Source organism: Fringilla coelebs (assembly GCF_963513975.1).
Source record: "Fringilla coelebs genome assembly, chromosome: 23".
Lineage (NCBI taxonomy): Eukaryota > Metazoa > Chordata > Aves > Passeriformes > Fringillidae > Fringilla > Fringilla coelebs.
The window spans coordinates 5,090,017-5,103,854 of record NC_140049.1 but is presented as its reverse complement, the minus strand read 5'-3'; the positions used below and the strand labels follow the sequence as shown (position 1 = coordinate 5,103,854).

The following is a 13,838-nucleotide window of genomic DNA, read 5'->3' as shown; positions in this document are numbered from 1 at the left end:
CTTCTCCCTATGGGGCATTGGGAAAACCCCACATTCCTTGTTTTGTGCCTTGGTGAATTTAATCCTGGAGTGGTTTGGGCTGGAAGGAACCTTCAAGATCTCATTCCACCCCCTGCCATGGGCCTGGACACCTTCCAGTATCCCAGGCTGCTCCAGGCCCCATCTCGTCTGACCTTAAACACTCCCAGGGATGGGGCAGCCACAGCTCCTCTGTGCAGCCTCTGCCAGGGCCTCCCCACCCTCACAGCAAGGGATTTGATCTAATTTTGAAAAATGTGATTTTTGACAAACTTGCTGGTTTCATGGAAGAAACTTTGGCACCTGGCTTGGGTCAGGATCAGTGTGTCCAGCAGGCACTGGGCAGTGATTGTCCCTCTGCTCTTGGCACTGCTGAGGCCTCACCTCCAATCCTGGGGTCAGTTTTGGGTTTTTGATGACAAGAATGACATTGAGGGGCTGGAGCATGTCCAGGGAAGGGAACAGAGCTGGAGGAGGGGCTGAGTGAGCTGGGAAAGGAGCTCAGCCTGGAGCAAAGGAGGCTCAGGAGGGACCTTGTGGCTCTGCAGAACTCCTGACAGGAGGGGACAGCCAGGGAGGTCGGGCTCTGCTCCAGGGAACAGGGGCAGGATGAGGGGAAACAGCCTCAGGCTGTGCCAGGGTAGGTTCAGGTTGGACATCAGGAGGAATTTCTTCGTGGCCAGGCCTTGGCAGGGGCTGCCAGGTGAGGTGGTGGAGTTCCCATCCCTGGAGGTGTTCATGGACCAGCTGGACATGGCACTCAGTATTCTGTTCTGCTCTGGTGACAAGGTCAGGGGTTGGATCCTGGAGGTCTTTTCCAAGCTCAGTGATTCTGTTGGCATGCCAGGTGTTTGGCTGTGTCACCTCCATTGTCCCTGCAAAAGAGAGCAACACTCTTAAATTTTAAAACTGCCACTTTCCTGACATTTATCTATTTGCAAAATGGGATCCCCTTACCTGGCAGATCAATATTCTCAGTTTTCTCCTTACAGCTTTCCCTCTTGTCCCTGTGTCTGGCACCTCACAGGCAACACTGCCTCTAAACTGTTCTGATTCTAAAATCTTCTTGTCCTGGTCCTAAAATCAGCACAGCTGCTGAACAACTGGAAGGTTCCAAGTAGATAAACAGGCTGCTAATGGAATTTTTGATGAAATGCCTCATCTTTTTCCAAGGGCAGGTTGGTGCAGGAAGGAAAAACTGTTCCTTTGATGAGCAGAACAGTTGTTGGTTTTTTCCTCTTTTTTTTTTTAACTCACATTTTTGGTCTCTCTGCAACAAATATTTGACACTCTGAAAGGTGTTTTTCAGCATTTGTAGCTGAAAATTCATCTTACTTTAAGCTTGGAAAAAAATGAGTTTTAAATTAAGCTTGGAAAAAAAACCCTTTGAATAATGAGTTGAGAAGAGCTTTGTGGAGAAGTTTTAGCTGTACCACAGCTCACTGCCTGCAGGGCTTTTCTGTTCAGAGCATATTTGAGCTTGAAAATAAGGCAGAACCCTTCTTAATTTGCAGCACCTTGGCAGGGGTTTGGATCAAGGGAAGGGCTGATGGGAGTTTTCTTGGATTTGTGCATGTCTTTGCAGCAGGAAAGGAAGAAATTCAGGTTCCAAGGGAGGAAAGAGATTGATGAGGAGGGGGAAAGGAAGGAATGATTGAATGGAAAGATGGGAAGAAGAGGAGGAAAGCTTAAGGACTTGGGCAGAGAGCAGGAGTGGAGCTGAAGGAGCAACTTTGGTGTGTTTCTGGATGGCTTTGGAAGAGGAGGAAGATGAAGGCAGCTGGAGAAATGGAGCAGATTGGGAAAAGAGGGTGTTACCCTGCTTTTATAGGTACCTACTTGACCCAGCTGCCTTACAGAGGTGGGATTTTGGAGGGTTCTTCCTGTTCCTGGATATTTGCCACCCACAGGTCCAGATCTGGCTGCTGTGAGGAGCTGGCACAGCCTGGGATGGGGGTGTTACACTTGGGATGAGCCACCCAGGCGTTTCCTGAGAAGTGCCCCAGAAAATTCAGCTTCCTGTCCCAAAACCACAGGAAGTTGCAGCAAACCAACTTGGTGTTCTGATACATCTGCAGCTCCACAGTTGGGAAACACCCAGCAGTGGGTTGATTTCTTCATGGTAAATTCACCCCACTATAAGGGCTGGTTCTTCCACAGGACTTGCAGAATTCCCAGGATTTTCCTCCCCCTCCACACATGGCTCCTGACCCGCCTTATCTCTGGTGTTCCCTGATTCATTTCTTTGTCCATGCTTTGATCATGGAATATCCTGAGCTGGAAGGGACCCACAAGGATCATCAAGTTCAAGTCCAACTCCTGGCCTTGCACAGGACATCCCAAAATCCCACCCTGTGTTTGGGGGGATTTTTTTCCATGGATGAGAGCATTGTCCAAACACTCCTTGAGCTCTGCCAGTCTTGGGGCTGTGACCATGCCCTGGGGAGCTGTTCAAGTGCCCAATGAAGGGTGAATGTACTGCACCCCTTTTTCTGGTGGGATGACACAGGCTTTGTCTCACTTCTCTTGGGAATTTCACTTCCCTGTTCCTTTCATTACCTCCTACAAACAGCACTGGCACCTCAGTGTGAGCAGCTGTTAAATCTGTGCCCTGTTTGCTGGTTTTCCAGCTGAAATCCAGTTCTGTCCTGGTTTTCTATCTGAAATCCAGTTCTGTGCTGGGATTCCAGACCAGTTCTGGCTCCACATGCGATTCTGGGGCTGAGACACACATGGAATGGAGGAAGAGAGGAGCAGACAAGTAACTGCTTGTGAAAATCAGGTAGCATCAAGAGCAAGGCTGCTGTGGCAGAGAGCCAAGCATTTCAGCATAGAATTGTTCCCAAAACTCCCCTTCCTGCTGTTTCCTGCTTCATGGACACTTCTTTCTTGTGCAGGCAGAGATCCTGCCTGTCAGAGCACTGCCCTGGCAGGCTGGAGATGGTATGGGAGGAGAGGAGGTGGAGGATAACACTAATCCAAGTAATCTTTCCTGGAATCGTGGTGTTTTCCATGTTTTCTTCTTTTGTTTTTTTTTAAGAACACTGAGTAGCTCCTGGTCCAAGCTGTTGATGTGGAAATGCTCAGTGCTTTTCCCAGCACCATCTGCTAAAGCCCCCTGCAGCTACCCTGGGTTTTGTGGAATGTTGCAAGCATTTATTTTTTTTTTAACTTGCCTTTTTTCAACTTCCTATTTGTCTTTCCCTCTGATGTGAGCAATGAATCTGTGGCTCCCAGCTCCTGCCTCCAGCCAGGGCTGTGGAGGAGCATTGGGACCTCTGTGCACACTTGGGGAAGGGATCTTAAATCCCATCTGATTCCATGGGCAGGGACACCTTCCACACCTTCCCAGGCTGCTCCAAGCCCTGTCCAACCTGGCCTGGGACACTCCCAGGGATGGGGCAGCCACAGCTGCTCTGGGCTCTGTGCAGGGCCTGCCCACCCTCCCAGGGAGCAATTCCTACCCAATATCCCATGTAACCCTGCCCTTTGGCAGTGGAAAGCCATTCCCTCTGGTCCTGTCTGTCCATGCTCTTGTCCCAAGCCCCTCTCCTGCTCTCCTGGAGCCCCTTTAGGCTTTGGAAGGGGCTCTGAGGTCTCCATCCCTGGAGCCTTCTCTTCTCCAGGCTGAACATTCCCAGCTCTTTCAGCCTAGCTCCAGAATTAATCCCAGAATTAAGGGACTAAATTAAAGCTCATCTTATTCCACCCCCATGGGAGGGACACCTTCCACACCTTCCCAGGTTGCTCCAAGCCCTGTCCAACCTGGCTTTGGACACTTCCAGGGATGGGGCAGCCACAGCTGCTCTGGGCATTCCATTCCAGGGCCTCACCACACTCACAGATAGGAATTCCTTCCCAATATCCCCTCTAAACCCCTGTTTGGGGTCCAGCAGGGTGAATGTGAAGTACATTTCCATTTCATGCCTCTCCAGATTTTCAAGATACTTGAAAATGTCACCAAGCACATAATGCTTTAAAGTGTTTTTGTTCCTAGTTTTCATACTTTTCCTGGATTTCAGGCAGATCCCAGCCTGTGGAAGCTGTAGGTAATTATCTGCAGTCTCATGGGCAATTAGCACAGTCCTGATCAACCTTCCTCTAGTCCTGGCCATCTCCTCGTGTTCCCAAATTCCAGTTCTGGCCTAAATTCACTGACATGGTGCTGGATAAAACCTAGATTATTTCTAAGTGAGGTTTTTCCTTCTCCTCCTTTCCCCCCCTCCTCTTTTTTCCCCTCCCTCTTTTTTTTTCCTCCCCTCCTCTTCCACTGCTTTTTTCCCCTCCCCTCTTTTCCCCCTTCCTCTTTTTCCCATCCTCTTCTTCCTCCCTCCTTCCCCCCTTAAAGACTTTCAGAGCCATTTGTGGCCCTGAAATCCTTCCTCTCAGCACCAGAAGGAGTGAATTGTAAGGAAAATCACCATTGCAAGGTTGCTGTGAGCAGGATGACGAGGGGAGCTCTGTTATCTCTCTTGTTCATTTCCCAGCATCCCTGTCCTGCCCTCTGTGCTTCCTGGAGCTGTCTGGGTGTGGGATGAGACAGGACTGGGATGTTTCCTGATCAGACTGGAGCTCCCAATACAGTGTGATCAGAGCTGGGGGTGTACAGCCTGGAGAAGAGAAGGCTCCAGGGAGACCTGAGAGCTCCTTCAAGAGCTGGGAGAGGCTTTGGACAAGGGCCTGGAGGGACAGGACAAGGGGAATGGCTTCCCACTGCCAGAGGGCAGGGATAGATGGGATACTGGGAAGGAATTGTTCCCTGGGAGGGTGCCCAGAGCAGCTGTGGCTGCCCCTGGATCCCTGGCAGTGCCCAAGGCCAGGCTTGAATGGGGCTTGGAGCAGCCTGGGACAGTGGAAGGTGTCCCTGCCATGGCAGGGGTGGAATGAGGTGAGCTTTAAGGTCTCAGATGGGATAACTGAGAGGTATTTCAAAAACTTCTATTTTCAGTCTCATGTGAAGGATGAGACAATAGAGATGTTATAATTCACACCATTCCCATCAGAAACCAACTATTTCCTAATTACAATGCTTTATAAACATTTCTTAGCTTATCAGCTTTAGCCACACCATACTGTAAATACCTTAAAACCAATCATTTAAAATTACCTCTTGTAAGTCCTACTACAATATATCTTTTATAGTTTTATTTCTCTAAAATAGCTAATCTGATTTACAAAACCATCCCTTGAAACTTATTTCTAGTTCCATTTCTCTCTCAACAATGTTTATCTTGTTCCATGGCATTTCTAAGTTAACCTTTCTTTCTCAAAATTTACTTAGAGATTCATACTATGTGAGCCTTCTGTCAGGCTTTAAGAATTTTCTATAAATCCATTTCCCACATCTTCCATCCAAACCATCCTGGAATTCTGGGATTCAGTGATCTCTGCACACACTGGCCTTGTGCCAGCCTGGCACAGGATGTCCCAGGAATGCTTGGAGAGTCAGCAGGGCAAACAAGTGACACTGTAGGCTTGATCAGCACTTTTTTTGTACTTAGGGCTCATTTTAAGCATGAAAAAAGAAGGAAAACAAACCCAAATTTGCTTTTTGGAAGCTTGTGGTGTTGAAGGATGAGGAATAGCTGGCTCTGTAAACACAGGGATCCCAGGTGGGGAAGGAGGGGTGCAGCTTTAGCCTGATGGAGGTGAAGGAGGTGGTGGGAAGGGATTGGAAGTGCTTGGGATGAGGGGAGACACAGCAAGGTCAGTGTTTGCTCTCAGAGCTGCTTGTGAGGGGTGTCTCAGGCTGTGGCACTGGGACCAGGAGCCACTGGGAACAAAGAGATTCAGACTCTGCTTTTCCAGCTTTTTGGGGTATCCTTTTCAAGTTCCACTTAATCTGAAATACAAGTGGCCATAGCTGGGCTCCACAGCCTGGATTTTTGGGAGGGCACAGGTGCTTCCTCTGCCCACACTTGGCAGGCCTTTCAGGGTTTCCCAGAAATCCCCTTTGCTGGGTTTTCCAACTGCTTATATTTCCATGGGATTTGCCCTTTAGGTCTCCCTGGAATTAGTCTGGCACAGTTTATTGTTTCAGGCAGCACCACTGAATCTGATATGCTTTATTCCCTGATTGAGTTTGTTTGCCAGCTCCATTCCCCCCTCCCTGGCTGCTCCCAAAGCCTTAATTAGGAATTATACCAATTTCAGTGCCCATTGTTCCACGTGGCTGTTGGGAGCAGGTGCTTTACAGCTTCAGCTGGGGTAAGAGTGGGGCTCTATCTTAAGGGACTTTTCAGCCCAAACAATTCCTGATTTATCATATCAGTGGTGTGACCTGTGTCAAAGCCAGGCTTTGAGGAGCTGCTGGGTCAGTTCTTAGCATTCCCACTGGCTTTTGATACACTGTGTCTCAGCTAAACTTAAACTGGTAGGAGGGAGAGAGGAGAAAAAAAAATCTGGGCATGTTACTGCCTCAGCAGAAATATTACTTGGTAGAAGCTGAGGAAAGTAAATACCTTTCAAATCATCAAAGTGAAACTAAAGCAAGGCCCAGTCCTGGTCACACAGCAGCTCACAAACTGCCATCCTCCTGGAGTTGAGAGAGTCGAGCTCTTCCTGGACTAAATCCACTCTCAGATCCCAGCTCTGTGGGAAAAGCCCCATGGCACTGGGCAGGTCCTGGCAGATCACTGGGATCTGGGGTTTGGAAACAGGGCAGGGCTCAGCAAGTCCTGGCCAGGGTGATGCTGGAACTGTTGGAGGAGGGATGTGTTGCTGGGGTTCCTTGCACAGCTTCCAGGCACATGGGAAGAAGAAATTCCTGGCTGCCAATGGATCTGTGATGATAATGTGAGATTTGGGAGGCTTTATTACACCCATCAGAGCCCCTGAGCCCTCCCAGTGACACAGGGCTGGGGTGACTAAAACCTGTTCCCAAGAAAGAGCACAGCCTGTGCCATCCCTGCAGAGCTGTGGGATCCATCTCATCTTTGTCAGAGCAGGAGGGAAGACAAGCTCAGAGGTGTTGCTGGCTGGAGTGGGATTTCTGATCCTGCTGGGAATCATCTGTACCTCGTGCTGGTGTGCCTGAGAGCTGAACTCTGAAAGGAATGTGCTTGGGGCTGGAATTAGTTGAGGTCTTGATGGGAAAATTTCTGCGAGGATGTGGCTTCTTCCAGGGCTGTATGCTCAGAGTCATCTTGCTGGGGAAGGAGGTGACTGGATCTGCCTGGTTTGGGATGGTTTTTAAGGGGCTTCATCCCTCCCTCCCAGCTCCCTTGATGCATCCCTGCCCTTTAACAGCAAACCCTTGGATTTATTGCCTTGTGCTTTGAAGCGAGAGACCTTGACTGTGGATTGCCCTGGGAGATCCAGCCCTGGCACAGCTCTGCATTCCCTCCCTACCCTCCCCAGCCAGCTCAGCTCCCCCAGCTCTACCTCCAAGGTCATCCAGGGAGGGATTAAAATCCCCAAACCCCCAAAACATCCCTCAAGACAGCCCCAGGGGGTTGTTTGCTTCGAGGGCTGTGCTGTGTGAGGGAGATAAATAAATTCTGTGCTTTGTTCTGCAGTTTATAAAAGATTCATGGTGAGGCAGCCGACTAAAAAAAGCCTCTTGTGTTGTCTCTTCTGGTTTAGTTACCTAAATGACTTGGATAGAATATCCCAGCCGACCTACATTCCCACTCAGCAGGATGTGCTGCGGACCAGAGTGAAAACTACAGGAATTGTGGAGACTCACTTCACCTTCAAGGACCTTTATTTCAAGTGAGTGAAGGGCTGTGCCTGTGCCCTGCACTGGGGGCACATCCCACACTTGCTCCTGGTTTAACTGCCCTCCTTCCCTCCGTTATCCTCTCCGGAGAGACCAGTTTGACTTTGATTTGCCTTCTGTTCTTTTCAGCTGCTTTTATGTTGGAATCGCAGACACAGGTACTGACTGCTCGTTTCCAGGATCCAATCCCAACAATAATACTAAAAGGACACTGACTGGAGTTTGAGTTTGAGTTTAACCCTTTCCTCAGAGCAGAGGAACCTAGCTGTGTCTGTAGCCAGGCTGTGGCTCTGGGATGCATGGTGTGCTCCATGTGTTCCTCTGGGAATTGCCAGCCTGTGCCTGGCACTGCAGGGGCTGGGACTTCCCTGTCCCCTCTGCTGATCCAGTCCCTGCCAGGCTGTGGATCCAGCCTGCTCCTGGCAGTGTCCCTTTACATGTCACTAACGAGCTTCCTCTAACCTCAGAGTGGCTCCCATGGCCTCTGTAGGCTGAGGCTGCATCCCTCCTTCCTCACCTTGGATCCCTGTAGCTCCCCTTCCTGCTGCTTAGGAATTCCTTGCTTCAGATCCCAGTGTGCTCCTGACAAACAGCTGGAGCCCCACAGCATTCCTGTGCTGGAGGGTGTAGGACAGTGCAGTGCCTGTGGCTCAGCCCCCTTCCCTCTGTCTGTGCCAGTGGTTTGGAGTCTTTCCTGCTCACATTCCTAAAAATTGTGTGTTGGCTTATTTACAAATGGGCTGTGAAACACTTTGATGGAGTTGCAGCAAAATCCAAGTGGTGCTTCTAAAATCCAAGGGTTTTAACAGGATCCCAGGTTGGTTTGGATTGGGTGGGACTTAAAATCCCATTTGGTCCCTGCTCCCTGCCATGGATTAGGACACCTTCAGCTATCCCAGGTGGCTCCACTGCCTGTCCAGCCTGGCCTTGGACACTTCCATGGATTTAGGGGCAGCCACAGCTGCTCTGGGCATCCTGTGCCAGGACCTCAGCACCCTTGCAGGGAAGAATTTATTCCCAATATCCCACCTAACCCTGCCCTCAGGCAGTGGGAAGCCATTCCCCTTGTTCTGTCCCTCCAGGCCCTTGTCCCAGATCTTTTTCCAGCTCTACTGGAGCCCCTTTAGTCATTGGAAAGGACTCTCAGGTCTCCCTGGAGCATTCTCCTTCCCAGCTCTCCTGGATCCAGAGCAGAGGGGCTCCAGTGCTTGGGGCATCTCCGTGGTCTCCTCTGGAGAAAGAAACTTTTGCACAGTTTTTGGAAGAACAGCATTTTGGCTTCCAAACTGTGCAATTTAAGAACATTTTAAACAAAAATGCCAAAATGCTTGGCATCATCAATTTATTTATGCAGCTTCTGGTCCAGCCAGGGAATAACTTGTCTTCCCATGATGATGGATCAGGATTAGCATCTCCAGTGTGTTCTTTAATCATCTCCACCCTCCTTCCTGATCCTGCCCAGAGCCATTGATCATGTGCAGGGCCCCAGACACACGAGTGCTGTCCCAGAGGGATTTGCTCCACAAAGGAAAGCATTAATCCATCAGAAACCCTGGTGCTGCCAGCTCTGCTGTGATATTCCATCTCAGACATCAATAATGGGATGGGGAAGCCTCAGTGACTGCAACTGGGATGAGCTGAGGTGTCAGGGATGCTCTTCCTTCATGAATCTTTCTGTGCTAATGGTAAATGATTCAAGCTATGGAAATATTCTGGATTCTCACAGAGATTTCCATCTTTCCTTCCAGACCAAAGGGTTAAATAGAAGGTGGGAGTTCGTTTGGGATCATTCAATCCCCCCTTGGACAGCTCCTTGTCTGCTCTGGGAATAAATCAATCTCTATGACTTAATAACTCAGATATTAACTTGATTTAATTAAATCCCAATCCTGGTCTCTCATCAAAATATTTGGATGAGCAGGGGGGCTGGAACTACCTGTGACACAAATTCCTATTTAATTAGAAACTAATTCAATTTATACAGAAATTCCATAAGCAACTGCTCAGCCTTTAACTTCCAGTACCTCAGATTATTTTTAATAAATGAAATGATTTCTTAACCCCTTTAATCTCTTCCTGGGTCCCAGCAGGAGCTTGCAGGTAGTGTGTTCCCAATAATCCATTTCCCTGGAGGTGCTGTGAGAAAGTGCTTGGAGTCCAGTCAAGCAAATGAGTTGTTGCTAAGGAAGTAGGAAAGAGAACAAAATCAGCAGAACTCTGGATGGTGACTTCCAGTTCTTCCTGCTGAAAACCAGACTCATGGAATGGTTTGGCTTGGAAGGGATATGAAATCTCATCCAGGGACAGCTGGAACCAGACAGGCAGGGACACTTTCCACTAGCCCAGGTTGCTGCAAGCTCTATCTACCCTAGCTTGAAAGAAAATAGAGAATACTGATTTAAAATCCCCTCTCCCAGGAAGGGAATTTTAACACCCCCTCTCCTGAGGGTAGCTCCTGAAACCCTGCGTGTTCCCAACCCCTGCTCAGCCTCCCCATCCTTGGGAGCACCACGGGGGCCAGGCAGGAGGGGTGTGCCCAGCTCCTGAGCCATTTCTCCTGCCTCTGCCAGGATGTTCGACGTGGGAGGGCAGCGCTCGGAGCGGAAGAAGTGGATCCACTGCTTCGAGGGGGTGACAGCCATCATCTTCTGCGTGGCCCTGAGTGACTACGACCTGGTGTTGGCTGAGGACGAGGAGATGGTGCGTGTTCTGGGATTTATGGCTGCGTGGAAGGGAGCTGGGATCATCCTAGCTCCATCCTGCACCAGGTTGGAATGTTCCTGGTGTAGTCCTTCTATAGAATTTGCAGGGTCCCCTGACAAAGGGGAGAGAATGATGCATCTGACCCCATCTTAGCAGAAAGCTAATTAATTACTTTATTATACTATGTTATTCTATACTATATTACATCTAAACTGAATCTGCCAAGCACTCATCTCTGCACAACTGCACAGAATCTCGTGACTGTCACCCAACAGTCCCAACACACACACACACACTTGCCCTGACAGGCCAAGGAAACAAAACACCATCCCTGTGGGTAAACAATCTCCATATTACATTCTACTTTTGCACAAACACAGGCACAGCAAGTGATAAGAATTGTTTTTTCTTTCTCTGAGGTTCAGAGAATGTGAAACCCAGAAATATTCTTGGGAAGAATTGTGCCTTGCTTTTCTCTGTGAAGAGAAATGTGGCGACACTCCTCCCATTAAATTGTCTGAGAGCTGCAAGGTTGAGCACTCTTTGAATAAGCCAGTGGAATCTTGCCCCCACAAAATGATTAATACAACCCATCCATGAGGTTTCCACCTACTTGGTTGCTGGGAGGTGCCTGGAGTTGTTCTCTTGCCTTGTTCTCTGCATGTGAGTCACTCCAGGAAGGAGCAGGAGGAGGTGAACTGTCCCCCCTGTGCTCCTCCTGAGGCAATGGCAGTGAGGATGTGGCAGTGACACCTCAATTTTGAGTCTGCCCTGTGCAGCAGGGCCTCTGTCCCCCATCCCACCCTTCCCTAACATCTCCCCTGTTGGATTTCCTTTTCCAGAACCGGATGCATGAGAGTATGAAACTGTTTGACAGCATCTGTAACAACAAATGGTTCACAGACACCTCCATCATCCTCTTCCTGAACAAGAAAGACCTGTTTGAGGAGAAGATTAAGAAGAGCCCACTAACGATCTGCTACCCAGAGTACACAGGTAGGCTGGGATCACTGGGATCATGGGATCATCTGTGTCACTGGGCAAGCAGTGAGTGAGTCAGAGCCTTGCACAACCCAGGATCAGTTACAAACTTTTCCCCCAGTTCTTTCCCTCTGCCTCCTGGACAGTTCTGGCCTGTTCAGTTGGCTGGTGCTTGTTTTCTTGGAAGAGCTGGAGTTGGGAACAACCTTTGTCCTTCCCTGGAATAAAGTGTTGCACTCCAGCAAATTAAAGTCACTTCCCCACTTAGGTTTCCACACCTAACTGGGACAGTAATTCCATTCAAATTCAATTTTAGAGGCTGTGGAACTTAACCACGTCTTGCTCTGGCTCCTGTCCACCCTGGAGTGTCGGTGTTCAGCGTGGATTGTTCCAGAACCCATCCCTGCTGTGGTTCCACACAGGTGGAAGGTTTTACCTGGGCAATGCTCGAGGCATTTACATGCTTAAACAATCCTTCAAATCTCTTCAAACCTGTTGATTTTTGTGATTCCCAGAGAAGCTGTGGATTCCCTGTCCCTGGAAGTGCTCGAGGCTAGGCTGGACAGGGGCAATCTGGTGTAGTGTGAGGTGTCCCTATTCCTGGCAGGGGGTGGAATGAGATGGGATTGAAGGTCCCTTCCAGCCCATGACTCCCATGATTTGTTACTCTCTGTGGAGCCTGGCAATCCCTGGATCCCATGTCCAAGGTCACTGCCCAGAGAATAGACTTCAGGTCTCCCAGAAGGAGTTAATGGTGGATTTGGATTTGTAGCTGGATAAGGCAGATGGTTGCAAGCAGCTTAATACAGACTTAAAAGCTCCCGTGAGCCGGTGGGCAAAGCCAGGGATCTTCTCCTTTGCAGGCTCCAACACGTACGAGGAGGCAGCCGCCTACATCCAGTGCCAGTTTGAGGATCTGAACCGGAGGAAGGACACCAAGGAGATCTACACCCACTTCACCTGCGCCACCGACACCAAGAACGTCCAGTTCGTCTTCGACGCCGTCACCGACGTCATCATCAAAAACAACCTCAAGGAATGTGGGCTCTACTGAGAGGTAAATGCAGCTCTGGGTGTCCTGCTGGGAAGGGCTCTGTCTGCTCCCCTCTACATTCCTGGTTTCCTTCCCAGTGTTTCTGCCTGGTGAGCCCCAGCCTCTTGCTGCCTCGTGGGGACAGCGACGAGCATGACCCAGGAGCAGAGAACATGCGGAATCCTGGAATTCTTTAGCACAATCTTCTGTCTTAGGGACCTTTTATTGCTGTGGGATGTGGAATTAGGGCACAGTGAAGCCACGTAGTGGGAGTAGATCCTCCTGGCATCGTTGGACGACGTGATCTCCGGGATGTGCGGTGGATTCCAGCTGGATTCCAGACCTTGGATATGTAGCTTTCTCTCTTCCTTTGGTTAACAAGCCACCACTAGTCTGTTTTTAAGGTTATTTTTTTTTCCATCGAGAAAACTATAACTTTACTAAACTTTATTTCTTTATTTGCAAACCTTGTTTTAAAAATAATAATAATTAAAAAAAAAAAACAACAAAAAAAAATCACTTAACTATGCACATGTGAGCAGATCCTGCAGAAAATATTCCTCTTAGCAGGAATTCCTTGTTTTTAACACTTGCTATGGCCAGGATTTAATATTTCTGCAGCTACCAAGGGATCCTTAGAGCTTCGGCTTTTTTTCCATGTGTGATTTGTTACCATCCTGCTCCCCCCAGGCTTTGGGAAAGGCTCCTGCAGCAGAAGGAGGGTTTAGGTTCTGTTGGGGGTTTGAGCCCAGTTTTATGCCAGTTTTATGGGAAGGGATTTGTTGTGCTCTGCATAATCCCAGCTTGGTGGGGAGAGGAGCTGAGCCCTCGCTGGGGGGAAATCTGCTGCTTCCCAGCTCCCAAACCACTGATTCCTGTGCATTTTTTGGGATGAAAACGGTGCATTATTCAGTGCTGCCTTTCCCATGGCCCTCCCTGCCCAGCCCTGTCCTGAGCATGCCTTTACTTTGTCTGTGTGGTGCCAAATCCCTGTTTCCCTCTAGTGCCATCCCTAACCAGTCCTACATTCCTTTGCTGATCCATGATTGCATCCAGACTCCTCCCAGTTTGTCATGTGTACAGTTGAATCTGTTAGACTTGTTGGCAGTATTAAAATGGTGAGTAAAGATTGTAGCCTTTTCTCCACTTTATTCTTCCTTTTTCCAGGAGTGTTCCCAGCTTTTGTGCTTTGCTGGAGAAGGGAGAGGAAGAGCTTTGATGGGAATTGGGTGGAATTATCTGGACAGGGAGTTCCTTGTGCTTTATCACCCACCACTGGTGGTGGTGTGCTGCTCCCAAAGACTTGAGTCGTGCTGGCACAGTTGGAACATGCCAGGACTGCCATTGCCCATGGGATTATTGGCAGATGGATAATTACTGCTT

The 13,838-nt window shown here is 49.2% G+C and overlaps 1 protein-coding gene across 2 annotated transcripts in view; it reads left to right on the top strand.

Annotated features, from left to right (window-relative positions):
- Window positions 1–13,557, top strand: part of GNAI3 (G protein subunit alpha i3) — a 29,085-nt gene extending 15,528 nt beyond the window's left edge. The window contains exons 5-9 of one of the 2 annotated variants that reach the window (XM_084220524.1): window positions 7,603–7,731; window positions 10,309–10,438; window positions 11,284–11,437; window positions 12,286–12,479; window positions 12,671–13,557. In XM_084220524.1, coding sequence (XP_084076650.1) covers window positions 7,603–7,731; window positions 10,309–10,438; window positions 11,284–11,437; window positions 12,286–12,476 — 604 coding nt within the window. In that variant the 3' untranslated portion in view covers window positions 12,477–12,479; window positions 12,671–13,557. Of the gene's footprint in view, window positions 1–7,602; window positions 7,732–10,308; window positions 10,439–11,283; window positions 11,438–12,285; window positions 12,480–12,553 lie in introns of both variants that reach the window. The other variant, XM_084220523.1, reaches the window with a different exon arrangement.
- Window positions 13,558–13,838: the final 281 nt, after the last annotated feature.